Source organism: Mustela erminea, chromosome 5 (genome assembly GCF_009829155.1).
Source record: "Mustela erminea isolate mMusErm1 chromosome 5, mMusErm1.Pri, whole genome shotgun sequence".
Classification (NCBI taxonomy): domain Eukaryota; kingdom Metazoa; phylum Chordata; class Mammalia; order Carnivora; family Mustelidae; genus Mustela; species Mustela erminea.
The window spans coordinates 74,974,329-75,001,821 of record NC_045618.1 but is presented as its reverse complement, the minus strand read 5'-3'; the positions used below and the strand labels follow the sequence as shown (position 1 = coordinate 75,001,821).

At 47.4% G+C, this 27,493-nt stretch overlaps 2 protein-coding genes and 1 long non-coding RNA gene across 10 annotated transcripts; 2 read left to right on the top strand and 1 right to left on the bottom strand.

The window, feature by feature from the left end:
• Window positions 1-249: 249 nt before the first annotated feature.
• Window positions 250-15,925, bottom strand: LOC116591147 (bcl-2-like protein 2). 3 transcript variants are annotated; one of them, XM_032343839.1, is made up of 7 exons: window positions 3,732-4,097; window positions 3,248-3,362; window positions 2,460-2,527; window positions 2,069-2,175; window positions 1,535-1,622; window positions 1,293-1,444; window positions 250-349 (listed from the first exon to the last, which is right to left on the bottom strand). In XM_032343839.1, exons 1-7 carry the CDS (start codon window positions 4,080-4,082, stop codon window positions 310-312), a joined length of 921 nt encoding a protein of 306 aa, XP_032199730.1. In that variant the 5' UTR covers window positions 4,083-4,097; the 3' UTR covers window positions 250-309. The 3 variants fall into 3 exon arrangements, with proteins under 3 accessions (XP_032199730.1, XP_032199732.1, XP_032199731.1); XM_032343841.1 differs by lacking the exon at window positions 3,732-4,097 and adding an exon at window positions 3,531-3,630; XM_032343840.1 differs by lacking the exons at window positions 250-349; window positions 1,293-1,444; window positions 1,535-1,622; ... (2 more) ...; window positions 3,248-3,362; window positions 3,732-4,097 and adding exons at window positions 10,955-13,915; window positions 14,505-14,944; window positions 15,420-15,507; window positions 15,805-15,925.
• A 4-nt stretch (window positions 15,926-15,929) lies between these two features.
• LOC116591150 lies at window positions 15,930-16,896 on the top strand. Its single transcript, XR_004285852.1, has 3 exons — window positions 15,930-16,159; window positions 16,327-16,405; window positions 16,703-16,896. It is a non-coding gene; the product is annotated as an uncharacterized LOC116591150 (long non-coding RNA).
• Window positions 16,897-21,247: 4,351 nt separating this feature from the next.
• PPP1R3E (protein phosphatase 1 regulatory subunit 3E) lies at window positions 21,248-26,738 on the top strand. 6 transcript variants are annotated; one of them, XM_032343847.1, is made up of 4 exons: window positions 21,248-21,866; window positions 22,128-22,581; window positions 24,253-24,783; window positions 25,161-26,738. In XM_032343847.1, exons 1-2 carry the CDS (start codon window positions 21,450-21,452, stop codon window positions 22,548-22,550), a joined length of 840 nt encoding a protein of 279 aa, XP_032199738.1. In that variant the 5' UTR covers window positions 21,248-21,449; the 3' UTR covers window positions 22,551-22,581; window positions 24,253-24,783; window positions 25,161-26,738. The 6 variants fall into 6 exon arrangements, with proteins under 6 accessions (XP_032199738.1, XP_032199737.1, XP_032199736.1 ...); XM_032343846.1 differs by having other exon boundaries at window positions 22,128-24,383; window positions 24,676-24,783; XM_032343845.1 differs by having other exon boundaries at window positions 22,128-24,383; window positions 24,619-24,783.
• Window positions 26,739-27,493: the final 755 nt, after the last annotated feature.

Genomic DNA, 27,493 nt, shown 5'->3' with positions numbered 1-27,493 from the left:
GGGGTGAAGTGGGACAGGGAAACAAGGGGAGCAGCTTGCGCAGTTGAGACGTGTCCATGGCGAATCCCCAGAGTGAATGAGCAGCCCCCTGCCCCACTCCCTGGGCCTTCCCCTACTCCCCAAAGCAGGTCCCTCCTCAGCAGTTAGTTATGGGATTCTCCCCCCTTCCACAGTATATCTTTTTTTTAAAAAATATTTTTTTTTTTCCATCAAGGTCATCTTCTGTTTTTCTTTTTTTTTTTTTAATTCTTTTTTTTTTTTCCTTCTTTCCTCTTTTTTTCCTCTCTCTCCTCCTAATACACACTTTTTTTAGTAAGGGGAATACCATGATGTCGCTCTAGCCCGGCCCCTGGAAGAAAGAAGGAGAGTTAGGTGTTAACATGATCACTTAGGAGTTCAGCACAAGCCCCTCCCCGTGGGCCCTTGCCCCAGTTACAGTGCAGGGAATGGGGACCAAGATATTTCCAAGTATCCTAAAACTGACCCCACAATCCCAGAAATTGTGACACACCTGGCAAATGGGAAGGGGCAATTTAATAGAATACCTTGCCAGAGGCAAAAAAACAAAAGTGTATCTGAGATAAAGGGGCAAAAAAATGGACTCATTATTTTTCCAGTTTCAGTTCTTCACAGCTCTTAAACCCCACGCCTTCACCATCAGTCCTCCCTAATTCCTGGGAGCAGATAAGTCAATCTTTCGAAAAGCCAAGGTCTATATGCCTATTCTGTCTATTTAAAGGCAGGGAGATGATAGTAAAGCAACATGGACACCACTAGGCCCAGAGAGAAAAGTTAACCTTGCAAAACATTGGCTCAGTTAAAGAGTAAATATCTCAGTATCCTCCCACATGGCTGTTGAGGAGGATCAACTAGCCTCTGGCATTCTTCCAAGGGAGGTTCAATCTTCAACCCCTCCTTAACTCTGGGAAAAGTAGCAAATGTCCAAGCAGTGCCTTCACTACTCTGAGGTCGTTCTTCCTGGCCTGCTGTGTAAACACCTTCACTGCCACCAAGTCTCAAGGGAAAAAAAAAAAAAGGGCTGGGGGAAGAAGCATCTCTCAGAACAGAGTGGAGAGATCCAGCCCTTATCACCAATTCCTGCTCCAGAAAACGATGATGAGACTGGCCGCCTGGCCTGGCCTGCAACTACCTTCCTCACCCTGCACAGGCAGGAGACCAAGTCCCTGGAGACCAAGGGGAGGGTAAGTGAGGGAGGTTCCTCAGATCAGGAAAGAAGGAAACATACAGGGCTCATGGGAGGCGGGGGAGAGGAGCAGCCCATCTATCCTGACCTGTAGACGCGACCCCGGGGCCTGCTGTTAAAACCACTGTAGAATCGAGAGCGGGAACTGTTGTAGTTGGTGGTCCGGGCACGGTATCGGGCTCGTGGGAAACCCCGGTCTGTTGTGCTGATGCCTGGTCTGTTGGTTCGTTTTGGGATCACCTGAGAGTGAGAGATGTACAGCAGAAAGCCTCAGAATAGGCCTGGAGAGTTTAACACAGAACCAGAACAGCAATGGGCAATGGGGCTTACCTTGATCTGTCTTCCTCTAAATAGGGACTCATCTAAGGCCAAAGAAGTCCTCACTGACTCTTTGTCTGAGAACTCTATATATGCAAACCTGAAAAAAATAATTTGTCATTTCATCTATCTGAAGTTACAAATAGCAGCTTATACGTCAAATCCAACTTGCAGGTATGCTCTGTTTGAGTAACAGCGTAGCCACATTTTTAATTCTTTGTCAAATTTTTTTTAAATGGAAAACTTCAATCTAAATTTTCAGCTACTCTTGGAAAATTATAAAAGAGTTTACACAGGGCTGATTTCCATATAGCAGAATCATCTGGGGCTAAGCAAAAGCTTCCCCTCCCTCTTCTAGTTCATGATCCCACCCACACTAACCTTCATCTTTATATGGTCTCCCATTTATGTGTAACCCGATATATACATTCAAGCCCCAACTTATAAGACGAACCCCACATATTTTAACTTACTGCTCAATATAAAACATAATTTATCTATTTCTAAAATGTGATTAAAATGACCTCAATCTACTTCCCTTCTTACCCTTTAGGATGGCCACTAAATTTGTCACAGAGTATGGTAACACGGTTGACTGAACCACAGCCATGAAAGTGTGCTTCCAGCTCTTCTGCTGTTGCACCATAGTCCACCTGTGGGGGAGCAGAGGTGGTCATGTTTCACAGGTACCCTGCCTAGCCTCTAGGCTGGGCCACCCATCTACCCCAAGGCACATCAAATCTTGTTCTCTAAGAAACTAATCTTATCTTTCCAACCCCAGAGCCTCTGCTGATCACCATTACCTTTTACCTCCTCCAAACCCTCCCAATACTCCCCAAATTCATCACCTATCTTTGAGATGTTCCTTTCAAGCCTCCTATTAAGCAACTCCCAAAACAAGAGCTTCCCTAACCCCAATGAGGACGCTAATACATACATTGCCAACATAGATGGAACGGGCATCAGCCTCCATCTTCTCTTCAATGGACATGATCACTGGGCCAGCTTTGAAGAAAAAAAAGAATCGGGGTGAAAGCTGGTTTTCTCTTTGACCAATTTTTGCACCACTACCACCACCAGCACTAGAGTAAAAAACAGATTTTAGTCTGTTCTGTTCCCTGCTGTACCCCTTAACAAGAATACTGTTTAGCACACAATAGGTACTCACTGAACATTTGACAAATCAAGCAACAGATTAACACACTCTTAAAAATCAGAGAAAATGGTACAGGAATTCCCTCCTGCCCCCAAATCAAGTCCCTATTGAAAAGCTTTGACTGAAATCATGTGAAAAGTGAACAAAATCAAGGGAACCCAAACTCAACATTTCTAGATTTATTAAAGGGAATGCCCCCCCCACCCCCCTGCAGTCGAGCAGTTTCTCTTAGAACTCCTAACTAAAGGGTCTCCAACTAAAGAAAGAACTATGAGACTTGAAGGTCAAATGCCAGTTGGCAACCTCCACAAAGAGTAGAGGCAGACTAAAGAACAAAGAAGAACACATTTGTTAAAAGGACAAAGAAAGGCACAAGATCACCACCATTAAAATGTAGGTTTTTGCCTCGCTAAGGTCAGAGAAACACACAATGGACTATGACCGCACCACCTGCCCAGTAATTGCTCAGACAAGCAGCTCCAAGGTCCCGAGCATCCAATTCCACACAACCCGTGCTCGCAAAACCCTTCCGAGGACCCGGGCTCCGCGTGCAACCGCCAGTTACTCACCATTGCCTGGAGGTGGACTCATATTCATCTGTTTCTCTACCTCGTTCTGTAGCTCCTTTAGCTTCTCAGCTTCTTCCTCCATCTCCCTGACTCGAGCTTTGATCGCTTCCAGCTCCTACAATGAGTGGAGAGGGTATGGAGAAGAGCTTAAGAGGAACCAACGCAGGGGCTCTGCCCTGCTCTCCGTCCGAGCGCGGCCCTAACCATGCTCGGCCATTTCCCTCGCCCCACATGCGGGTCACGATGGGGAAAAAAAAAAAAAAAAAAAAAAAAAGCAAGCTACCTTCTCTAGAACAGCACTAGGCACCCATAACGCCCGAATCAACCCGGCTGGGCCCCTTCTGGCGGTCGAGGATCCGTTCCCGGCCCTGCCCCAGCCACGTTATTCCCCGCCCACCCCCACCCCCCGCCTGCCTCCCGCTCGCCCGAGCTCTGGGCCTCCCGTGACACGGCCGGGCCTGCTCGCTCGCCCTTTTTCCCTCACCGGGTCCTCAATGGCGCCGTCCCCCGGGTCACCCTCGACCAGTCCCGGCTCCTCCTCCTCCTCCTGGCTGCCGGGGGCTCCCGAGCCAGGCCCAGGGCCCGGAGCTCCCGGGGGGGCGCGGGGCCGGGGCGGCTCCTCTTCGGGCTCGGGCTCCGGCTCGGGCTCCAGCAGCAGCTCCTCAGGCTCCAGTTCCTCAGACTCCAGGCCGTTCCCGTAGTCCCCTGCGCCCCCCGGGGCCCCCTCCCCGGCCTCCCCACCGGCCCCGGGCACAAGATGGCGCCGCCGCCCCGGCCCGGAGCCCCGACCGCCCGCAGCCCCCGCTGCTGCTGCCGCCGCCGCCGCCGCCGCCATCGCCGCTCAGACTGGGGCCCGCCGCCCGGCGATTGGAGAACTGCGCCGGGCACGCCGAGGATTCATTAGTCTAACAGCCTGCCCGTCATCACGAGCTAGGACTCCATTGGGGAATATTACTTAGCAGTCAAACAAGACCCCACCCCCAAGGCGGGATATTGCGGCAAATTCTCAAATCCCGGTAGGGGAACTGGCCTGTCAGTCAACATACGTCCCACCTCCTCTCAAGTCCTTAGGTAACAATACCGCCACGCTGTGACGACATTCTTGCTTCCCCCACCGCCTCAAGGCGGGTCCGCGAAGTATGTGACGCTCGGTGATTGGCCGCTGGTTAGGCGAAGGGAGCGCGCCAATCTTCCGATCGCCTCGCCGCAATGGCCGTCTCAGATGCCCATTGGCTCGTGAGATTCGAAGGGCTAACACCCGTTTCATGACAGGTGAACCTTGCCCCGCAACGGACCGCCAGGCTTCCAGCAATGGAAACCCGAGGTCACATGACTAATCCTCAGGGGGGCCGCCATCTTGACACTACTGGTTGCCAACTAGAGAGCTGTTGGAAAGCGGAGGACAGAAACATTGAGGCGGTTTCTGGAAACTGGTTTGCTGACCAGGAGAAGGACCAGTAGATGGAATGTTGCTGGAAATGGAGGTTCTGAATGGAGCTCTCCAGTAAGGACCTTACTTTTCCCATCGAAGTTATTGGGACCAATATCCATGGGGTCTTCCAAACCGGAAAGCGGGGAGAAATCCTTACTCCACAGCTATCAGTCCTATCTGAATGTCTTCCTTTCACAGGCATACTTTCCAAGCCCTCTGCTTATGCCGTTGTTTCAGCTTGTTTGTTGGACTGTTTGCTACAGCTCCCTAACAGGTCTTTCAGATTATCGTGTCACTGTTCGACCACTACAAGACTGAGCTGGCTCCCCTTTGCTAGCCAGGTAAAAGTAAAACTCTACCGTGGCCTTAGAGACCTCAGGGCCAGGTTACTTCACAAATGTAATTTCTACAGTCCTCATCCCCGGTGGTTTACCTGCATCCGACTCTGTGCCTCTGTACACGCAGTCCCTTTTCAACCAGACCACTGCAAACTTCAGCATCACCTCTGGTGCAAAACCTTCCGCGAGCCTCCTATCCCTTCCATGACAAGCAGGCCTACCTCCACTGTGCGCTTAATCATTTTGTCCTGCATTGTGAATTTGAAGATGAGAGGCTGGATCCTATTTACATTTGCAGCTCCACCGTGGGACAATATGCTTTGCACATAGTAGGTGTCAATAATGTTTGCATTGATTGAGATCTGGGTGCCACCCTCATTCTTCAACACTTTCCCAGCCCTCAAACTCTCCTGACCGCAGAGGAATTTCCCCTCTGAGATTACCTGTGGGACCTAGTCCTGGAAAGCAGGGTTGCCATATTATAGTAGTGATATTACACATTTTTTAAAAAGGAAGGAACGGCGGTGCTAAGTTTGCAAGAGGGTTATTTGTAGCCAGACCAAGCTAGGGCTTTACAGCCAGATTCAAATGAGCCCAACCAAATTAGACAACCCCAACAGGATGTGTATGGCTGGGGTAGGGAGACTGATAAGAGGAGATCCCTGTCAGCCAACCAAAAAGCCATAAGCTTCTCAGTATACCCCACTCTTCCCCTCACCGTCAGGTTTTCTCACAAATCCTTACCTCAGGAACAGGGGGATTCAAAGCAGAGTCATAGTCACTTAAAATTTCACTGAAAATTAATTCAGCAGCCATCTCAGCTCCAGTGGTCTGGGAGAACTAACTTGAGCATGGAAGACAAGCTCTGAAAGACTGGGGGGTTAATGGGGAAAAAAAGATTTTCTACTAATCCTAATCTAATCAAAATTTTTTGTTTTATTGGCACCTGGTTTAAACTAATCAAGCCAATCAGGGGAAATGGGATTTTTTTATAATGCCTCCAGTTCCTATTTTTGTTGAGTACTTGATTTTGTAACATGCACAATCCTAGACTCATTATATTATCTCATTGAATTCTCACAACTCTATGAGGCAAATATTTCCAAAACTATAACCTTTTTTAGGGATGAAGAAAGAGTGAAGTAAACTGCACAAGTCATGGAACTAATTAAAGGTGAGCAGAGGAGAAAAAAAAAAAAGTTAGCCGGGAACTCAGAGCTTTCAAAGCTTGGATCGAAATTATAAAAGGTCTGCTTTGATACACAAAGATTACATTATATATGATGCTGAAATTGGAAAAAAGACTAAACTCCAATAACAAATGATTAGGCAGACTCTAGTTATATCTAAAGATTATGCACCTATTAAAAGGGATACATATAGCATGTAATAACATGCAAAAATAATTTTTGTTAGGCCAAAGAAGTAGAGTGTAAGATTGTATATGAAATATGATGTGAGTCATATCTTATTTTTTAAAAAGATAACTTGGACATGGGGAGAAAAGGGAGCAAGAACCAGTTAGATCCTTTCTTTGGTAATATTTACTAAAAGATTCCAAACTTTTGAGATTCTTAACCCAGTGATTGTATTTCTTACACTCTGCTCTAAAGAAATAATCTAAAAACTGGATAAACATTTGAGAATGAAGATATTCATCAAAGTGAAAAGATGTAAACAATTTGAACTTCCAAGTGGGCACATTCAGGAAAATTATTATATACACGTAGGTATAATTTTATACAGTCATTTTGCCTTCAAAATATTTTTAATGACAAGGAAAAACTGTGCAATAGAACTGTAAGCAGTATTTTAGTATAGAAAATTGTATATACAGGGGCGTCTGGGTGGCTCAGTGAGTTAAGCCTCTGCCTTTGGCTCAGGTCGTGATCTCAGGTTCCTGGGATTGAGCCCCACATTGGGCTCTCTGCTTAGCAGGGAGCCTGTTTCCCCCTCTCTCTTTGCCTGCCTCTCTGCCTTACTTGTGATCTCTCTCTCTGTCAAGTGAATAAATAAAATCTTAAAAAAAAAAAATCAAAACTGTATATACAGTATGATCCTAAAATAGAAACACAGATAGAAGGTGGGAAAGAAATATGCCAAAATGTTAACAGTGGTACTTTCTGAGTAGGATTATACTTAATTTATACTTTTCCATGTTCTATGATTTTTCCACAATATATCATTTTTATTTAAAATTAACCTTCCAACTTCCAAACTTAACTCTCGTAAGCATGATTACTTTTAAAGACACATTTAAAAAGGTATTGGGAGACTTGTAAAGTAAGATACTTCCCTATTAGACTGTAAACTGAAAAAGGCAAGGACATCATCTTAATTATATTTGTATTCCCATTGCCCATCACCATGTGCCCAATAAACGCTAACTGAATAATCTTCTATAATAATTTTAATACCTTGCCCATTGTTGATTAATAGAAAACATCAAAGAAATAAGTTTCTAAGAATGAATTTGTAAGAAATTAGATGTAATGATGTGAAATTTCCCCGTCATGAGTATGATTTTCCTTCAGTAATAACCTCTCAATAGAAACCATGGAGTTTCAGGAAAACTAAAACTCAGTGCTGTTGTGCCCAAGGAGGAAAAACGTGTTAATGGAAGTGAATGGTTACTGGACTTAAGAAAAGGAGAATTAAATCGGTTAAAAATGGATGAGGGCACCTCCAGTTCTGTCCAAAAGGAAAAGCCATCTCACTAAACTACATAAATACTTGGCTCCTTGGCAGTTTCATCCCTATTTTTAACTCCTGCTCTTTTTGCCTGCTATAATAATTCTCTATAATCTAGAACTACATTGTTTAATATGGTACCCACTCATCACACATGGTTTGAGCACTTGGAACATGAGTATTCTGACTTGAGATGCACTGGAAGTGTCAAATATACACTAAATTTCAAAGACTTAGTATGAAAAAGCAACTGTAAAATAAATTAATAGCTGTAATATTAATTATAGACAGAAATTATAGTAATTTTTATATACTGGCCTAAGTAAAATATTATTAAAATTAGTTTCATACCCATTTCTCTTGCTTTTCTGAAGAGGCTGCTAGAAAATATAAAACTACATATATGGCTTACATTATATTTCTGTTGGACAGTACTGATATGGAATCTTGAAGCCTTGATCATTTACTCACCTCTCCTGTGGAGTGGACTCCAGTAATTTTCTTTGTTGTTTTTTGAGGGGGCTGAGCCCAACGCGGGGTTTGAACTCACAACCCTTGATGGAGAACTGAGCTGAGATCAACAGTTGGATGCCCAACTGACTGAGCCACCCAAGTGCCCCAACTCCAATTATTTTCTAATGTAAAGTCTAGCCTTGCCTAAACTCCCTAGGTCTGTCCTTGCAGGGAAGTGAGGTGTCCATTCAAATGAGAAAGAACCTCCATTGGGCTGCTTATTTTCCATTCTGCTTGGTTAACTTCTTAACAACTTTGTATCTGGAAAACTTGTTTTAACATACCATACCAGAAATATGTGTTCTTTACGAAAAGACTAGAAAATACTGACAGTAAAAAGAACAAAATAGGTGCACCTGGGTGGCTCAGTGGGTTAAGCCTCTGCCTTCGGCTCAGGTCATGATATCAGGGTCCTAGGATCCAGCCCCGCATCGGGTTCTCTGCTCGGTGCGGGAGCCTGCTTCCCTCTCTCTCTCTGCCTGCCTCTCTGCCTACTTGTGATCTGTCTGTCAAATAAATAAATAAAAGCTTTAAAAAAAAAAAAAAGAACAAAATAAAATCACCAGTAAAATCCAACACCCAGTGATAATCACTAGTGATATTTTGGCATATACCCTCCCTGAGATTTTCAATACATAAATACATATATAGTTCTGTGTGTGCACGCATGCGCATGCGCGCATACACACACACATTTATATACTTATTTTAGCAAACTTGGATCATACTGTATATATTTTCTTTTTTTTTAACAAGTGAGAAACATCTTTCCATATTGATAAAAATATTTTTCCAATTTCATTTTCCATGACTTTTCTCAAAAAAGTCACCTTAGAAATGAGGGCTTCCCTGACTATTCTATTTAACAATGAAATCTGTACTTACAACTTCCCAATTCCATGCTAATTAATTCTTTTTCTTCATAGCATTTACCATCTCATAACATGAAATGTCATGTTAATGAATATTGTGAGATGAATTTATTTATTTTTGTTTGCTTCCCTTATTAGAATGTAAGGAACATGAGGGCAGAACTTTGTGTCTGTGCCCTTCTCTATCTCAGTGCCTAGAACTGTGCTTACCATACAGAAGAGGCTTGAATATTTGCTGCATGAATGAATGATTCAATCAGTGAAGAACTACAGAAGTTTCCATTACATTTCATTTTCTCATTAATTTTTAAAATAGTCTTAATTTATTTATGTCACACCTATATCCCTTTAAGGCAGCTTTTTAAAGTTTTCAAAGGATCCGCTCTTAAGAAGAAACACAGAATGTCTATAATTCATCTAGTTGCTAGAAACTAACTAAATGTTGCCCCACTTTTATCAAAAGTACCATCTGGAGGAATGACACTCATGAAGAAATGTCTGAAGGGTAAACAATCCATCTATCCATTCAGATAGTATGAAATTTAGCCCTATACTGAAGCATCATAGGATATCTTTGGGCTAAATTGTGATAACCCTCATTAAACAAGCTTAGGACCTACTGAACCCCCATTTGGTGTTTCTATGAGAAATACTGGTGCAAAACTCAGCATCATATTTACTGTCAGGTGTTATGGAGGGTGATATCCTCTATTTCATCTCAGAATAGCCACAGAAGTTTTTGCCCTTAAGGAACTGATAGGCTTTTCTAAATCCTAACAGGAACGTGAATCTTGTTGTGTTTTCCAATTTGCCGTAGCTGCTAAGAAAGTTCAAGGCCGAATTCATAGCTTAGCTTTAGTATTCCAAAATACTACTTATAGAATGCTTTTCTGTACATTAATTTTCCCTTTGCTGCCATCTTATTTCAATTTACTCTTTACATCTGCTTTAAAAACCCATATTTGCCCATTTTGTCTTTTGTGTATTATAGTAAGATGTTGCAAATGCTTTTTGGAAGGAACTAATCAAATACAAATCAATCATTAATTCAGTCACACTACAGTGGAGATGAATGCTCTGATTGCCTGATAATATTAACTACTAAGAGCATCTAATTCTCTTTCCCCTAATGCCATGTTCACCAAGCCACTCTCAGATTTTAATATGGCTTGCCCTGTTGATTTTCTATAGAGAGAGGATGGAAACTCTCCTCTGAGCAGTATACTTCTAACTACAATTTAACACATAAACCCAAATGCAATTTAATTGCACTGGATTATAAAAAGACAAGAAATTCCTGCTTATAATTTGAAATTAGGATCATTATTCCTGTCAGACATGATTTTGATGTGGTCCTAGACTAGAAGTAGAGGTATGGGCTGAATAATTTCTGCAGATTCCAACCACTTTAGCTGTTTGCATTAAAATGGCTGAAACGAATTATCTCAGGGGGCCAGGAAAGGAAGCAGGGGCTCCATTTTTGCCAGAAGTAGGCAGCAAGGAACTGTGGAGAAATGCTCATTATCATCAGAGGCTGAACCACAACTGGGGACGTGATTACCATCACACAAAGCTTTGGGGTAACTTTTCTTTGTTTTGGTTTGTTTTCATTTGTAGCCATCCCAAAGTACTGTAGACACACACCCTCTTAAGATTTGGGTTGGCACAGATGGAGTTCTTGGCTTTGGGCATTTGGAAAGGGTTGGGAGATGGGGGAGGGGAGAACAACTCTGATTTTCTTTTCTTTCCGAAACCCCTGTTACCCTAGATCTTGCCCTTAACAAGGTCATGAAGAGATGATTAGATCAAGAAATGTCCTGACACCAGGCTACAGAGTGTAGAAGTCACAAACCCTGCTCAGTCCTTCTCATTAAACTTCTGGGCTTTATTTATTTTTTTTAATACGACCATTACATATTACACAAAAATAAAAGTCAAATGAACTTGGTATTTATAAATTATTAAATAAAAATACAGGAATATATATTTATATTTATAGAGCTCTTTCTTTTCTTCTAAACTAACCAAATCTGTTCTCCCGCCATTTTATGATTTAAAAAAGTAAAATAGTATATACCCTAGAATAAGTGGGGAGTGGGATTAATAATTGCAGGACCTAGTTGCCCTACTTCTGCTCCTTCCTTGGCCTAAGCAAAGTCCCTATTTGTCCCTTTGGGCTCCAGAAAGCAAGAAACGCCCTCTCCACCTATTTAATCTCTGAAAAATGGCAGTTAGATTTATTTCCCTTATTTTTAAAAAAATGAAATAGATTTAAAAATTGGGAGCCATACTCAGCCTTCCTGGCCAAGAGCTAATCCCAAGGAACTATATGGCTCTAGAAGAGAGTCTCTAGTTTTCCCTGACAGAAGAGTCTCTGGGGTTTCCATTGCCCCTCAAGCTAAAAAGGACAGGACAGATCAAAACTGCCCATTTTGGTCCCAGGCAAGCTACGCTTCTGGGAATCCAAGCCCTTTCCCCTTTCAGAAAACAACCTCTCCTTCCACCCAGGTGTGAAGGCCTCAGAGCAGGGCATTGTGGTTACCTGACCATGGTCCCTGCTGCTCAGGTTTGCTAACGCCCCCAGCAGAGCTAACAAGGATAGGTGTCCTGTGGTAGAGGGGAGGGTGAAGAGTCTGCCCCAAAACCTGGGGGAGCGCGGACTCCAATTTGGAGCTGATGGTCTAATCAGTGGTTTTCCAACTTTTTTTTTTCAGCAGCAAACCCCTTAATGCAAATAAAATCTTACCCTGAACCCCGATATGTAAGACAGCTACAAGGGGAGCTATTCTGTTTGAGGACATGTAGCCCAGCCTGCTTAGCACCCCCTCTTCACCTCCCCAAGGACTCCTGAGGCAACCCCTAGGAAACTTCAGGGCTCTGCCAAGCAGTCTGAAAACCACTGGTCTAGTTTGTCCTGAGCAAGCCAGAGACCCCACCCCCACCCCAACTGCCTGCCACAGACCAGCTCTGAGTTTCTGGTGTCAGCACACTCACAACAGACCAAGTGGCGCATGCAGTCTACCACATCCCCTATAAATACCATTAAAAAGTGCAGCCCTCTCTCAAAAGCAAAAGTCTGGGCTAAACACCTGAGGCCGATTTTGGGCCCACATTCTTGTGAGTACAACTATGTTGCCACATTCCGGGACCAAGCGAAAATCTCCAAGAAGAGTCAACCACGGTCTAGCTAAGCTGATCAGTGCTCGGGATTAAGGGCAGGCTTCTAGAGCACTGTGTCTGCAGTTAGCATTGGAGAGCAGCAATTCTAGCACCTTGGGAAGTGCAGCAGTGAGGTCTGGCTCAGGACATGCATCTGGAGTGAAATCATTTCTCTCTCAAAGGAAAAAGCTATCATCTGAATCTGTTCTAGAGGACCGTGAGCTCTAAAGTTAATGTCCTCAGACTCTGAGGTACAGACAAGTAATACCCATGCAAACAGCGTGGCTTCAAAGAAAACAGAAATGCTTCTAGGTCATGGTAGGTACTCTAGAACCCGTACACCTGGCCCTGGATAAAGCAGCACCAAAGCCCACTACATGGCATAGGCCCATCACGGAGTACAGGTCATCCTCACACCTATGGGGTTCAGAGCTGGAATGTTCCTCTCAAGGCATCAGCAGTCTCACTGAGACACAGTGCAGGACCCAGACTGCACTCTAGATCAATATTTACCTCCACACACTCCAAAGGAAAATCAGAGTCCCAATTTAAAGTCTAAGTTTGGGTACAGAAGGTCCCGAGACACAGAACACTTTGGGCACCAGTGTGCCCTGGTGGCAGCAGAGGGTGGTAGGTAGGTCCAGGCCTCCTCCCCTGTTGCTGCCCCACCCCCCACCCCCCACGCCATTGCAGGCTCTGCAGCCCTGTTTTCTGTTCAGAGCCCAGGAAGCAGCAGCAAGTACATGATGCGCAAGGAATGGGGATGGTGAAGCAACAGGCCAACTACAGAACTTCTCTTCTCTCCAGAGGCCTGCTAATGACCTTCTGCCAGAAAGTGCCCAAAGCCCTCTTCTGGATACAGTGTTTCTCCGACAGCCTTGAGGCCTCAGGACAAGGAGAGGCAGGGAGGAGAGGGTTGGGAGAAGGGGCAGAGAATGGCCCCTTGTTCTTGCCACTCCCCAACAGAGAAGTTTTCTCCTTGAATGCGGCCACCAACAGGTTAGACAAGCAGCCCAGCATGCACACGAGCATGCGTGCACATGCACAAGCGTGTCCAAGCAGCCCGCCATCACAGCCACCTCTCCCTACCACCTGACAAACTCAAGCTTCCATTTCAAAGGGATGTGCCTTCTGTGTTTTCCCCAAATCCCACTTAACCAAAGGAGAAACAACCCCTTGTGCAAGTTGACCTTCCTCAGGGCTACATAAGAAGTGCAAGGTGTAGCTTTATGTGCCTATGCCCCAGACATGATCCCTCCCACCTTTGCCAACCCTGGAATGACTTTATCTCCTGGCCCCCAAATACTTCCCCAATACATTCCCTAATATCTCCAGCTCCTCCTTCCAGCTGCCTGCCTGGCACACACAGCTCCTTCACACAGTACCCTGCCCCCTCCCATCCCCATTCCATTCCGGTCCATTCATCCCACTTCTTCCAAGGGCATTTCTCTTGTTCTGTTCCTGCTCTCGTGTCCCCCCAGCCACACCTAGCCCCACCTGACCCTAGACTTTCTCACTTGCTAGCAAAAAAGGCCCCTACAGTTACCAGGGCCCCCAGTGCCACGGCCCCTGTCAGCACTGTCCTCACTGAGGCCCAGTTCCCCTCCCGCAGACGCCGCGCCTCCTCCAGGGCCCCGTCCCCGTATAGAGCTGTGAACTCCGCCTGTGGGAGAGAAGGGAAGTAGGAGAGAAAGAAGGAGAAAGGGATATCAGGAGAGGAAAGAGTGGAGGAAAGAGGAGAGGAAGAGTTCCAGTTCCATCCACTGCAAACACTACCCCATACCCAGCTCCTCTCCAGCCAAAGTTCTACTGGCTGCAATCCCCCATCATCCCCCATGAGCGCCTGGCTCATTGGCCCTCTCTGCCTCAAGTGAATGCCAGCCTCTCCCGGGCCGAAATTTTTGCTCCGAACTGGCATCCTTTGCCAAGGCCTTCCGGACCGCCACCCATGCCTGACAACCCCTGCCCCCCACCCATGTCACATACTTTGGTGTAAAAAGTCCCCAACAGCTGGATGCCATTTCCCTGCAGGCACTGTGTACTCTGTCCTCTGCTATGGACCATGAGCCCATCCAGTGATGACTGCCTGGCAGCCCTGGAGTGCAGAGTCCAGCATGACACCCATAGTGAGGGCATCTGATGCCACCCAAATAGGGAGACTCAGCCCCCAGCCTCAAGCCAGAGCCCCATCTTCCCTCTGGAGACAAGCTTTGCAGAGGAGTGTGCAGGGCAGCAACTGAGAAGCTTCTTACCCAGCCCCCACTGCTGTGGATCCAGTCGGCCAGCCGCGTCTCCAGGTAGGCCACCATCCACTCTTGCACTTGGCCCACAAGTGGCTCCATCTCTTTGTTGACACTCTCAGCACACAGTGCGGCTCCAAAGACAAAGAAGGCCACAAGGCGGCCCCAGTTGGGGCCCCCTTGGAAGAGTTCATCAGAGACCTGGGTGAAGCGCTGCTGGGCCGAGCCTGGGGTCACATGCAGCTGGGCTGCCAAATCAGAGAAGGTACGCCGGAAGCGGGTCTCAAACTCATCTCCAGCTGCCCGCATGGCTTGGTGCAGTGGGTCAGCTGCTGGGCCCTCCCCAGGGCCAGCTCCACAAACATAACCCTTCTGCCTCAGCTTATAGCCTACAAAGTCTGCCACTAGAGCCCGTGTGTCTGGGGCTGAGGCCGGGGTCGCCATCCGGGCGGCTGTAAGAGTCAAGGATGAAAGGCTGGCGTGAATATATGGTTGGAGAGCCAGAAGGGGTGCTTCAGGCTTGGCCAACCCAGTGAGCCGGGGAGAGAGGTGGGAGGAAACGCTCAGAGACCACTGGGCAGGGAGGGGCAAGAACACGGGAACTAAGTCAAGGTGAGAGGACAGGGCATGAGGGGGCTGGCCATTAAATTCGTAATATGCCACATTAAATGCATAACAAGTAAATTTTATTTTTAAAATACTTTAGATTCTTTCCATAATAGGAGAATGCTAGCTCTGTAACACCCCCTACAAACCCCCTTTCCACAGTACACACCTTTTGGGCTTAAGGAAGGGGCTCAGTACCTCCCCAGAGGGAAGATGTGAAGATGCTGGCCAAGGCACAAGATGGGGGAGGAGACAGGGGCTGAAGGGAAAGGTGGGAGAAGCAAAGGGCTGCCCGGGACAGAGAAGGAAGGGGACACTCACCCAGCCTGGATGGCAGCTCTTAGGACCCAGCGCTGGTGGCAAGGAGCCCCCAGCTGGGGCCTTTCATCCTCCTGGCCAGCGTGGAGCCCTGGGAAGGGGAGGGGGAGAGCAGAGCTAGGCTGGGAAGGCCAGGGATCTGGGTCTGGACTGAGAAGGCTGGGGTTGCAGCTTCCCGGACCGGCCCCTGCCCCCAGCATTCTACCAGCTGTGTGGCCGAATCCATGTTTAATGACTGTCCTCCCGGGAAACCCAGGGCCAAGGGCTTCCTGCCGACACCATCTCTACTCCCGGCTCCCCCCAGTGCAGTCCAACAGCCCAGCTCCTCCTTCACCCCCACCCTCAGCAAGTCTCCAACCCCGCCTGCCTGCCAGGTTAGGGATCTCACGGGTCAGGCCGCTGCCAGGATCCGGGCCGTTTCCTGGTGCAGGAGCTGGGAGGGAGGGAGAGAGGGAGGAAGGGAGGGAAGGAAGGAGGGAGGAGAAAAGGGGGGGGGGCGGGAGGGAGGGCCCGGCGCCGGGTGATGATGGGGCCCAGAGATGCGTCCAGAGAGAGGGGCGGGGCTGGGAAGCAAGCTTGGGAAGGGCCACAACTCCGGAAGAGAGAGGGCCGCTGTAGGCCATGAAGAAAGAGCAGGGCAGAGAGGACACAGAAGGCCAGGCTGGGCTCCTGTGACTGAAGGCTGCCCAGAGAAGCCGGCTAGACCTCAGGGAACCTCGGAGCAAATTCACCATTTCCAGAAGGTCTCTGATGTTCCATGTACTTGTTGAATTTTTTCCAGCCCTGGAGTGGATGCCCGGATTAGAGGAGCAGTTCCCATTTCAATGGGAACTGCCTGCCAGGTGTCTCGCCCTGTGGGACTGGCAGACACGACACGGACACTGAACAGTTCACTCCCTCTTTTCTCTAGGACCTTTAACCCAGTAGTCTCTTTGCGGGCTGGGGCTTTAGCCAGGCATCAAGACTTGGACCGCAAGGAGTTTCTGCAGGTAACCTTTCTTTACTTTCTTTCATTTTTTGGTAATCAGATTGGTTTTCTTTTTCATTCTTTTTACTCCACACATGAACTTATTCTCATTATGACAAGTTCAAACAATATAGAGATATAAGGGAACAAATACAAGTCCTCAATCTTCCGCCTTCCACCCCTTGCTCAATTCTGCCTCCCTTTCTGGAGGATGCCAATCAAGGTCAAGGTTGATGGCTAACCTTTCAGATTTTATATGTGTGTGTATGTATGTATGTGTACACACACATACATATAGGTATGCCTATCATTTATACAGGGCAGTTCACAGGATGTGAAGCAGTGTGACCACAGGTGATCCTCAGGAGGGCTCTCTCAGGCATTCTGACTGGGCCCCACTGGTTCTTGCACTGGCACTTCCTTCCACTCCATTGGGAGGGACCTCCAACCAAATGCTAGAAAGAGGCAACCCAATTTTCCTTTCCTGCTGGCTCCCTTTGCTTCTACCTGGGGTCCAAGTGATGAGGGAGCAGGAGGCTGGCTGAGGACAAAGCAAAAGCTGGCGCTTTGCACCCCCTCTTCACCCGCTCCCCTCCATATGTGTAGCATTCCTCAGGCACCCCTGATCACCATAAAACGATAAATAGTTAACTTGCAGGGATCGCAATCCTGCAGAACAGGAATCTCCCTTGCCCTACAAGATGTCCTAGAGACCTAAACAGGGAGGTTACCCTATCAATAGCACAAATTTCCAGAGGCAAATAACTCTTGGTTCCTGAAGCCCTAATGTCCCCCTCCCACCATAAACTGGAGGAGACTGGAGTAGAAAGGAATGTAAATGATAGCCAGATCATAATGCCCCACCAAGAATCCCCCATTATCTTGATGTTAGTGCCTGACCTAAAGACGACATTGATCAAGCCATAAGGGCAAAGACTCCCCCCGGCACCTTGTAGGCCCTCCCTAACATGTGAGAACTCTGTCGAAATCTCCCATCCCTTCACCACCTTCCCCCAACCGCGGGGTATATAACATGCCGACCCTCACAACCCGGGGCAGCAGCTCTTCCTGCCCACGGGTCCTGTCCCCGTGCTTTAATAAACCACCATTTGCACCAATGACGTCTTAAGAATTCTTTCTTTAGTCGTCGGCTCCGAACCTCCTCACCCCACCGAACCTGACTTAGGTTCTGGGACTTCATCACAAGCCTTGATATTCCTACCTGCCCTTACAGTCTCTGGAGAAGAAAGTTTGTTTCTGTAACAATAATAGTAACAACTGGGGCGCCTGGGTGGCTCAGTGGGTTAAAGCCTCTGCCTTTGGCTCAAGTCATGATCCCGGGGTCCTGGGATCGAGCCCACTGGGCTCTCTGCTCAGCAGAGAGCCTGCTTCCTCCTCTCTCTCTGCCTGCCTCTCTGCCTACTTATGATCTCTGTCTGTCAAATAAATAAAATCTTTTAAAAAATAAATAATAGTAACAAGTAATACATTTTGAGGACTTATTAGGCGCTAGGTGCTTTCTTTACATGCATATTTATCTTCAATCCCGTCCCTAAGCTGTTTTATTCTCATTCTATAGGTGAAAAGAGTGAGGCTTAGAGAGGTTATTTACCCAAAGCCATATACTCAGAAACTGGTACTCAACTTTGTCTGACTGTAAAGTTTGTCTTAACTTTAAGTGCATTGCTAGAAGGTCATCTCTCTGTTTCAGATAATCTATGTTGTTATGACATTTACGAGTCCAAATTCAGTCATCCCCTCCATTCTGAAGGCACAGCAGACTGCACACCTTTATGACTGTATCCTTCAACCATTCTCCTTATTTTTTTGCTCTTGGGCTGATCATTCTAGCTGCCACCAGCAAGTCTTGCCTTGCTGCATTATTCAGAGAATAACCTGGTCCATTCCATTTCCTAAAGAAATCAGAAATACTGATTTCTTCTCAGACACTTAACTGAAATAACAACACTTTTAGGTCTCAGGATCCAAATATATTTCTGTCTGCCCTCCCATTTATTTATAAACCCTGTGAGAGCAGGAATGGACTTTTATTCACTGTTATGCCCTTCAGGCCTAATAGACCCTCAGTAAATGTTGATTGAACAAATCATACAGTGCCTACTGTAAGCCTACTCTGATGTTTGAAGATAACTGTAGTGGCTATTTAAGAGCAAAGACTGAACTATGAAGAGGAAAAAAAAAAAAGAAGAAGAAAGAAAAGAAACATTGATTTGGAAGAAAGGTTCAATGTCAGCCTGAGCAGCCATAACAGAACTGCTAGGCCAACACAAATTATACCTGGTCCAAAGCTGTGTACCTCAAGGATCTTCTCAGACCAACACCATGGAGCCAAGGAATGGCAGCTCAAACTATAGACAAAGCACAAGTGTTTTTATCAGAAAACCTCAGGCCATATAGGCCACTTTGAACCTTATCTATTCCTTTAATTATATATATATGTATATATATTTTTTAATTAATATATACATATTAAAGATTTTATTTATTTGAAAGAGAGATATATAAGGAGCACGAGCAGGGGAGGGACAGAGGGAGAAGTAGACTCCTTGCTGAACAGGGAGTCCAATGTGGGGCTGGATCCCAGGACCTGGGATCATGACCTGAGCCAAAGGCAGATGCTTAACCAACTCAGCCACCCAGGCGCCCCTCAACGATATATCTTACAAGAGCAAGGAAGACAGTTGTCTTTTTTTTTTTTTTAAGATTTTTATTTATTTATTTGACAGAGATCACAAGTAGGCAGAGAGGCAGGCAGAGAGAGAGGAGGAAGCAGGCTCCCCGCAGAGCAGATAGCCCAATGTGGGGCTTGATTCCAGGACCCTGGGATCATAACCTGAGCCGAAGGCAGAGGCTTTAACCCACTGAGCCACCCAGGCACCCAAGGAAGATAGTTTTAAAATGCTTGATTGTAACACAAATTAGTGTAACATTATTTTACACCATAAAATAGGAAAATAATAGGTCCATGGATTATATGTATGTGTATAAAGTCAGAAAATAAAACTACTTTAAAAATTATTCCTAGGGTGCCTGGGTGGCTCAGTGGCTTAAAGTCTCTGCCTCTGGGGTGCCTGGGTGGCTCAGTGGGTTAAAGCCTCTGCCTTCGGCTCAGGTCATGATCTCAGGGTCCTGGGATCGAGCCCCGCATCGGGCTCTCTGCTCATTGGGGAGCCTGCTTCCTCCTTTCTCTCTGCCTGCCTCTCTGCCTACATGTGATCTCTGTCTGTCAAATAAATAAATAAAATCTTAAAAAAAAAAAAAAAAAGTCTCTGCCTCTGGCTCAGGTCATGATCCCAGGGTCCTGGGATTGAGCCCCAAAGGCTCTCTGCTCAGTAGGGAGCCTGCTTCCTCCTCTCTCTCTGCCTGCCTCTCTGCCTACTTGTGATATAAAATAAATAAATAAATTTTTAAAAAAAATTAAAAAGAAATAAAAATGATTCCTGGCTAACTAGCATTGCTAAGGTTAATATGGAGTTAAAATGCAAATAAGAGAGGCGCCTGGGTGGCTCAGTGGGTTGGGCCTCGATAGTATGTGTCTCATGGTTTATTTCTAGCTTAGTCACTTGAGATTTTACAGTTAAACTATTCTGCTGTTTTAAATTTAGAGATTCCATTTCTACTCTAAGATTCCTCATTACAATACTCTGAAGATGTTAACTATTACTACTAAACGTTTTAATCTTATATAACCAAGTGGGTAAGAGTGGGCTCTAGCACTGGACTGCTGATGTTCTAATCTCAGGTCCTCAATCATTGCCTATGTGACTCTGGCAAGAGTCCCAGTCCCTCTCTTCTTCAAATTTCTCACCTGTAAAATAGGCATACTAGTACAACCTACTCTTTTGATGGGGATTTACAGGAATTAAAATTTGCAAAACTCTTACAGGCGTACCTAGTATGTACATTGTGTTATACAAAATCAGTAGGGGATTTAGGGGAAAAAAAGAACTACACAAAATACTTCACCTTTTTTTTTCACTAATGTAGAACAAAATGAAGGAGAAAAAAAAAAAAAAAGCCAGCTCTGTGCCCCTGTTGAAAGCTCCCAGTGGAACTAGAACTCCACAGTCCCAACTTCAAGAGAGTTGTGTGTTCGTTCGTTCATTCATTCAATAATTTGAGAGCCTACTATGTGCTGCAACTATGTGTTGAAACTGTAACTCAGACACAGCCTCTGCCCTCAAAAGACTTGCAGTGGGATTACAGATCAGAACTCTAATCTACTTTTTCACAAATGAGAAAACTGAGGTCCAGAGAAGTTATGCCATGCTCAAGGTCACACAGCAAAATACTACCAGAGGTGAGACCAGAGCTGTCTTCCGACAACTCAGTTCAGAACTCTTTTCTAATGGACCACCCATCCTTTTGAGGGCCACACTTTAGTTTCTATTTGAGACACTACCTAGTTTTTATGACCTTTCCTTCTGTGCACTCCCTGTAAGCCCCCTCCAAAACCTGGAGCCTAGGGTTTGGAAAAGAAAATGGTGAGTCCTGAAGAGGAAGTCACACGCTGGGCATATTTAACCATCCTTAGCAAGAAAATGAAAGGTTACTCTGCCCTCCCTTAAACATTAACTCTTGCCAAGCCAGAGAGGTTGAAGCCGTTAAAAAAAAAAAAAAAAAAAAAAAAAGCCTGAATGGTCTCAGGACCGGAAGGTGGATCCCCGCCCCTTGGTACGCTGAAAAGACAGATGGGGAGCCACCTGTCAGAGGACTGTGGGCGGGGGCCCGGCCAAGAGGGCCGCGGGACTGGAGGGCGACCGCCGCCGAGCGCACTCTCAGAGCAGACAGCTTGCAGGAGGCCGGAGACGATGGTCTAATATCCTGAGAGCTGACGGTCAGAGCGGGGGGTGGGAGGGAGGTTGGAGCGGAAGGTAGTCACGGAGGGGTGACAGCTACAGGAGGTGGAGGATCCTGGAGGTAACAGCAAGAAGAGTACGCAACGGCGAGGGGCGGCTTCTGCGCGGACGCCGGGCGGTCGAGCCAGAGGAAAGCAGGGGAACGCGGCGGCGTTGCGGGCTTGCCCCGCCCGGGCGGGGGGTGCCATGTCTCGAGAGCGTCCCCCCCGCACCGACATCCCCCGCAACCTGAGCTTCATAGCCGCATTAACAGAGCGTGCCTACTACCGCAGCCAGCGGCCCAGCCTCGAGGAGGAGCCGGAGGTGGAGCCAGGCGAGGGCGGGACGCGCCTTGGGGCCCGATCTCGCGCTCCCGCTCCGAGTCGGGGTCGCCGGGCCCTTTCTGCACCTGCCGGAGGCGGCGGGGTCCGGGCGCCCCGCAGCCGCAGCCCGGACACCCGTAAGAGAGTGCGTTTCGCCGACGCGCTTGGGCTGGAGCTGGCCGCGGTGCGCCGCTTCCGCCCCGGAGAGCTGCCCCGGGTGCCCCGCCACGTGCAAATCCAGCTGCAGAGGGACGCCCTCCGCCACTTCGGGCCGTGCCAGCCTCGCGCCCGCGGCCTCCAGGTAGGCGGGCGGCAGCGGCACGCCCCTTTCCCGGGACCTCCCCGAGCCGGCCGCCGTGGGCGTGTGGGAGAGGATTTATCAAGCAACACCCATGCCCCTCCCCAACCCTAGATTTAGTTTTGATCATTCCTTTTGGGGCCACTCTCTCAGCTGGGCTCCACTCCCACTGCCCCACGCCGGGATCGGCCTCGGACTGCCCTCGTGCCTCGTCCTGACCCCGCCCCCCGTTTCTCCTCTCCCCTCTCCTCCCCTTTCCCCCAGGAGGCGCGCGCCGCCCTGGAGCCGGCCAGCGAGCCCGGCTTTGCGGCCCGCTTGCAGGCGCAGCGCATCTGCCTGGAACGCGCCGAGGCGGGCCCGCTGGGCGTGGCCGGGAGCGCGCGCGTGCTGGACCTGGCGTACGAGAAGCGCGTGAGCGTGCGCTGGAGCGCCGACGGCTGGCGGAGTCAACGCGAGGCACCCGCCTCCTACGCCGGCCCGGCACCGCCCCCGCCGCGTGCAGACCGCTTTGCATTTCGCCTTCCCGCACCACCCATTGGGGGCGCCCTGCTTTTCGCCCTTCGCTACCGCGTGACCGGCCGCGAGTTCTGGGACAACAACGGCGGCCGCGACTATGCTCTACGAGGGCCCGAGCACCCCGGGAGTGGCGGAAACCCGGAGCCCCAGGGGTGGATCCACTTTATCTGAGACGCCTGGGCCGACGGCGGGAAAACCAAAGGCACCCAGGGGCTGGGGGAGCCCGAAGATTTGGCGGGGAGCTGTCCAAGAGAGTCGAGTCGGGGAGGGAGAGAAGGATGGGAAAAATCAAAAGGGTGTGGGGAGTGGGCGGAATCAACGAAAGTCGGGGAGGTCGGGGTGGAAAAACAGAGTTGGATGTGAGTGATAGGAACCTAAGGCATAGAAGAAAGGAAACCAGAAAGGGCGCTGGAAGGATTAGGAAAAAAGCAAAAGACTGGGGTTTGATGATGATACCGTGAACTAGTCCTGGGAGAAAGTAAGTGGGTTTGTCAGACTTAAGCAGATGGTTAGGGTACCTCTTTGAGACTGAGGAGGTACTTTGAAGTAGGAGTCCACCCTGCTTAAGTCATTTGGATTGCGAGCTCATTCCCTCTTCTTAACCGCCGTTGCCACCTCAGGTCCCTCAGTCCTGCCCATCCTAGCTTTATACTCAGCCATAATTGCCTTGCTTAAGTCCCAGGAACTTGGCCATTGCTTCCCAGCCCCTGGTATTATGACAGGATTCCCTTGTCATTTCCGACGATCCCGGGCTTCATTTCCCCCTGACTGGCTGGGGAGTAATGGCAGGCTGCAATCAGAGCTCCTACCTCCTCCTCCAGGCAGCCCTGAGGATTAAAATGAAGGCTAAACCAACTCCAGGCCTGTCCTTGTAGCCAAATAATGACGGGCCTGAGGAGCTGGTACACTCAGGGGCTTCCAGGAAAATGCCAGCCTTACCTTTCTGGAGTGCCTTTTAATAACCTTTAAGCACTTTAGGCACTGAATTTGTCAAGAAACAGTGAATCAAAAGAATCACTATCATGATTCTGCTTTGGGAGGAAAGAGTCACTGACTAGCTGTATTACTTTGGGAAAAGTTGTTTCACATCTCTGGGCCCCAGTCTTCTCCTTGGGAAATTAGATTTTAACTAGGTGATCTCTCACAGTCTCTTCTTGCTTTGACATTTTATGCTCCATGAGTGTAGAAAAGAAGCCACACTCTTCAACCTACATTTGGAGTGCTACAGTTCAGAACACACAGTACTCCCAACATTTGGTTGGGGCTGAGGATGGGTCTTCCAGTTTTTGACACAGATGTTCCAGAGCTCAGGAAGCATCCCACAACCAGCTGCAGCCTGATGGTATTCCAAACCCTTTTTCAAACTGCAGTTCATCCTCTGCCCCATACTTTTTGCTCTTGCCCCCACAGACTTCCAGTCTAGGTACTTTGAGACAGTTTTGGGCAGGTGCATATCTGTTGGGGAAAATGATTTTGGGAGCTCCAGAGATGAAACAATGCTGAGGATCTCTTGAGGATAAAGTTTTATGAATATAAGGAATGGAAAACATTTCAAATCAAGAATCAAAGCCACTTGGTAATTAAATGGCACCAGAAGATGGCAGTCTTCATACCCTGAGCAAGTGAAATGGGGAAGCTGGACTCTTCTATCCATTCACCATCATGCCTTAGGTCTCCCTTCCTGGTTAACCTCTGTTGGTAGTTTTTCCTTTCCTCTTACCCTATTCCTAAGCTCTTTGCTTTTTTCTTTCGTTGTCCCTCTCTCATCACTTTCGTTTTTCTTTTAATATATAGGGTATTTACCTTCGTTTTCTCTTTTCCATTTGCCTCCATCTTCATCCTTGTTGATCTCTGCTATTCCTTCTCCCTCCAGAAGGGGTGGAGAACCTACTTCCTTTTCTCCAAGACTATGGTTGATCCACATTCCTCCCTCAGGCTCCTTCTTGACAGTCTTCTAGAAGGGAAAAGAAGCAGTTCCTGATGCAGATGAACAGCTGCTCCCAGGTAAAACAGCTCCCCACACCCTTTTCTATCTATTACTAGTTTCTCAAAAATGTCTGAATCCCCCTCTTATTACTGAGTCAGAGAGTGCATGCATACATGCCCATACATGCATTCAGAACAGAGTGTGGGGCATGTTACCAGGCCCCTCCTTTCCAGAGATCTTAGTCCTTTGAAGGAAGATGGCCAAAAGGGAGGAACCCCTAGTCACTCCTCAAAGAAGTGCCGGTTTAAACAGCATCCTTACGTGAAGAAGAAAACAAAGAATTTCATGCAACTTGTCGATCACCTTCAGGTCAAAGTTCCAGCAAAGTGAAGAAAGAACCTCCTGGAAGCCACCAAGCAATGCACTTTTTAGTCATCAATGGAGAGCCCAAGGAAGGATGATGGAGAGGGAGCCTAGGTGGGGGCTCAGTGTATACTAACCTCTTGCCTAATGTGTATGCACTATTGTCATGTTGTATTAACAATTGTAATAGCTCACATGTGTCTTGTGTCTTGCATGCATTATAATCTTCAGAACAACCCTATCAGTTGAGAAATATTATCCCTGTTTTAGAGATGAGGAAACCGCTCAGAAAAGCTCAGTAATTTGTTCAAGATCACATCGCTGGTAAATAGCACAGCTAGGGTTGTGAACTCAGGATCTCCAAAGCTTCTGTGTATAACCATGTTATTACATTTTTTCCTTCAAAAACAAAACTGAAAACCTTGCCATATGTAATCTCTTATTAGGAAAAGACCACAGTTTCTAACTCCTCTGCCTTCCCATCCTCCCAGTTTACCGAAGAGAGAAGGCAAAGTAGAGGGTCCCAAGCTCCCATGCAGGAGCTTGCTGCTCTGTCCTGTACCAGTGTCCCAGCTCTGCAGAATCAGCAAGGGGACCACACTGCCTGCCTGCTAGAGAACTCGGGAACCCATGTGAACTTCAGCTTTTCCTTACATTGGGATTCTCTCCTGCCCCTAACCAACATTCTGCATCTGTTGGTATGACACCCTTTCCATTCCCCTGACTGGTCTTGAAATGACCAATCCCTAAAGTTTCCATTAAAGGGTATCCCTGAGTAGGACAACTGCTGAATGGTCTGTGCTTGGGCTCTCTCTGCGAGCCCGGATATTGCTGAGTGGTTAAATGTAAACTGGTTGGAGACAGGGAACCCCCTGAGTTTTTTCTTTAAGAAGAGCTATGACTTCCAACCCCCTACCTGCCCTGTCATTCTCAGCTTTATAGAACCCACACCTAAATCTTCTAGTTCTTTCCATGTAGAGCTGCCCCAGGGCTTGGGGTAAGCTGATAGTCTAATCTGATATGGGAAGCACTAGGAGTTTGGTGGAATCTTTAGAGATGTATTAGATGTTACGGGGATGGGTCCTTTCCCCTGAAGGCTGACTATATGCGCAGGAGCAGTTTGGTGTATACAGGTCAGCTGTGGACCAGGCAGTGTTAGAAGAGAAAACACTACCCTGGTCAGGGGCTTGGGTCCTTGAAGCAACACAGCCAGAACACTTTTGCCTATTTCATCCAGACCTCAGATGTCTTCCTATACTTGCTTATCTAACAACCTTCCTCTCGTACCTTTGTTTCTCTTCATGACTGTAGTTCATTTCTCTTCACAATAAGCCCTGGCTTTCCAATCGAACTTTCCAATCGAACTCCCACATTCCCTTGCTTCTAACACCTGCGTTTCTCTGGAGTTCCTCCAGATCTCTGGGCCCTTGCAATCAGCAAGATCATACAATCAGAGACCTGGAAAAACTTGTCTTTAGAGATCACTGAGTCCATGCTCCAGTACAAATGAGGACACAGGTCCAGAGATGAGAAGATTTCAGCAGGGTCAGAGAATTTGTTAGTTAGTGCGGCTCAAGATGGGGCTTAACCCCTGCCCTCCTGACCATATCCCACTCCCAGGCTACAAAGCGGCCTCTATAGTCAAACCCATAATTTTTCATGGCAAGGGATAATGTTACAAATGTTTCGTTTTCTGCTGCTAGTTTCCATTCCCTTTCCTATCCAGGCATAAAAAGAAACAAAAGGCACTTGTAGTTTTCTCTGTTTTCCCAGCTTGGGCACTTCTTGGGGTGATATTGCTAAGGAACAGTGAAGTTGCTAAAAAGACTGAATAATCCACCCATTGACTAGCTAACCTGGAGAGGAATTGAAAGTTTGCTTTGTGGATCTCCCCAAACCACTGTTCTCATCAGGCCCTCCCTGAGTGTCCTCACCCTCTTCACAGTGCAGCCCTGTTCACTGGGCCCCAAATCCATGAGTATTGTGCCTCACTTCAGCTTCCTCATGCAACTGCCCTCCCTTCTGGATAAAAGACCTTATACTTGAAATAAATTCGAAACATGAAAGTATATCATAAAATACTGAGAAGTATTGTTTGTTTGGGGTAGAGGGTGGCAAGAGACCCAGAAATGAGATTCCTCTCTCCCACCCCCTGGTATCTTGGTCATCTCATTTCTTAAAAATCTATCTGCTGGTATCTTATTGCTCTGTAAAAGTTGGGTGGGCAAAAGATATGGAGGAGTTGGGCAGCCCTGGTATAAGACACTCCAATAGAATCCCACCACCATATTGGGTAGCGGTAGGAAAGTTATCAGGACCCAGCTTTAGTGCCCTGGCACCCAGCACCAGTTCCTGGTGCAGTTAAAGGGTACAGCTTGGGTAAAAGTGCCAAATTTCCCCTCAGGTTGGGGGCAGGAGCTCTTCTTCCTTAAGGGGGCCATCTAAGTTACATTCTGCTCCGTAAGCCCTAAAGGAAAGAGCAAAGCATAGGAAATATGATGACGAGGAAAAGCAAAGACCTCTGTCTAATCCAGAATGGAGCAACAGGTATTTAAGTGAGACATCCTCGAAAAAGATCAAGTTCTAACATAATATTGACTCCCACATCAACTGAATGATGAGAGAATCCAGTTACCCACAAAATAATCAGACGTCTCTCTTTTTTTTTTAAGATTTTATTTATTTGACAAACAAGAGATCACAAGTAGGCAGAGAGGCAGGCAAGAGAGAGAGGAAGGGAAGCAGGCACCCCGCTGAGCGGAGAGCCAGATGCCAGGCTCGATCCCAGGACCCTGAGACCATCACCTGAGCCAAAGGCAAAGGC

Excerpts from the sequence above, each read along its gene's own strand:
- LOC116591147 (XM_032343839.1), bottom strand. The coding sequence starts at position 4,082 with ATGGCGGCGGCGGCGGCGGCGGCAGCAGCAGCGGGGGCTGCGGGCGGT. Across the intron at positions 2,176-2,459 it reads GTTCCATCTATGTTGGCAAT|GTGGACTATGGTGCAACAGC; the intron begins GTATGTATTAGC and ends GCTCCCCCACAG. Across the intron at positions 350-1,292 it reads CCCCGGGGTCGCGTCTACAG|GGGCCGGGCTAGAGCGACAT; the intron begins GTCAGGATAGAT and ends TCTTTCTTCCAG.
- PPP1R3E (XM_032343847.1), top strand. The coding sequence starts at position 21,450 with ATGTCTCGAGAGCGTCCCCCCCGCACCGACATCCCCCGCAACCTGAGC. Across the intron at positions 21,867-22,127 it reads CTCGCGCCCGCGGCCTCCAG|GAGGCGCGCGCCGCCCTGGA; the intron begins GTAGGCGGGCGG and ends CCTTTCCCCCAG.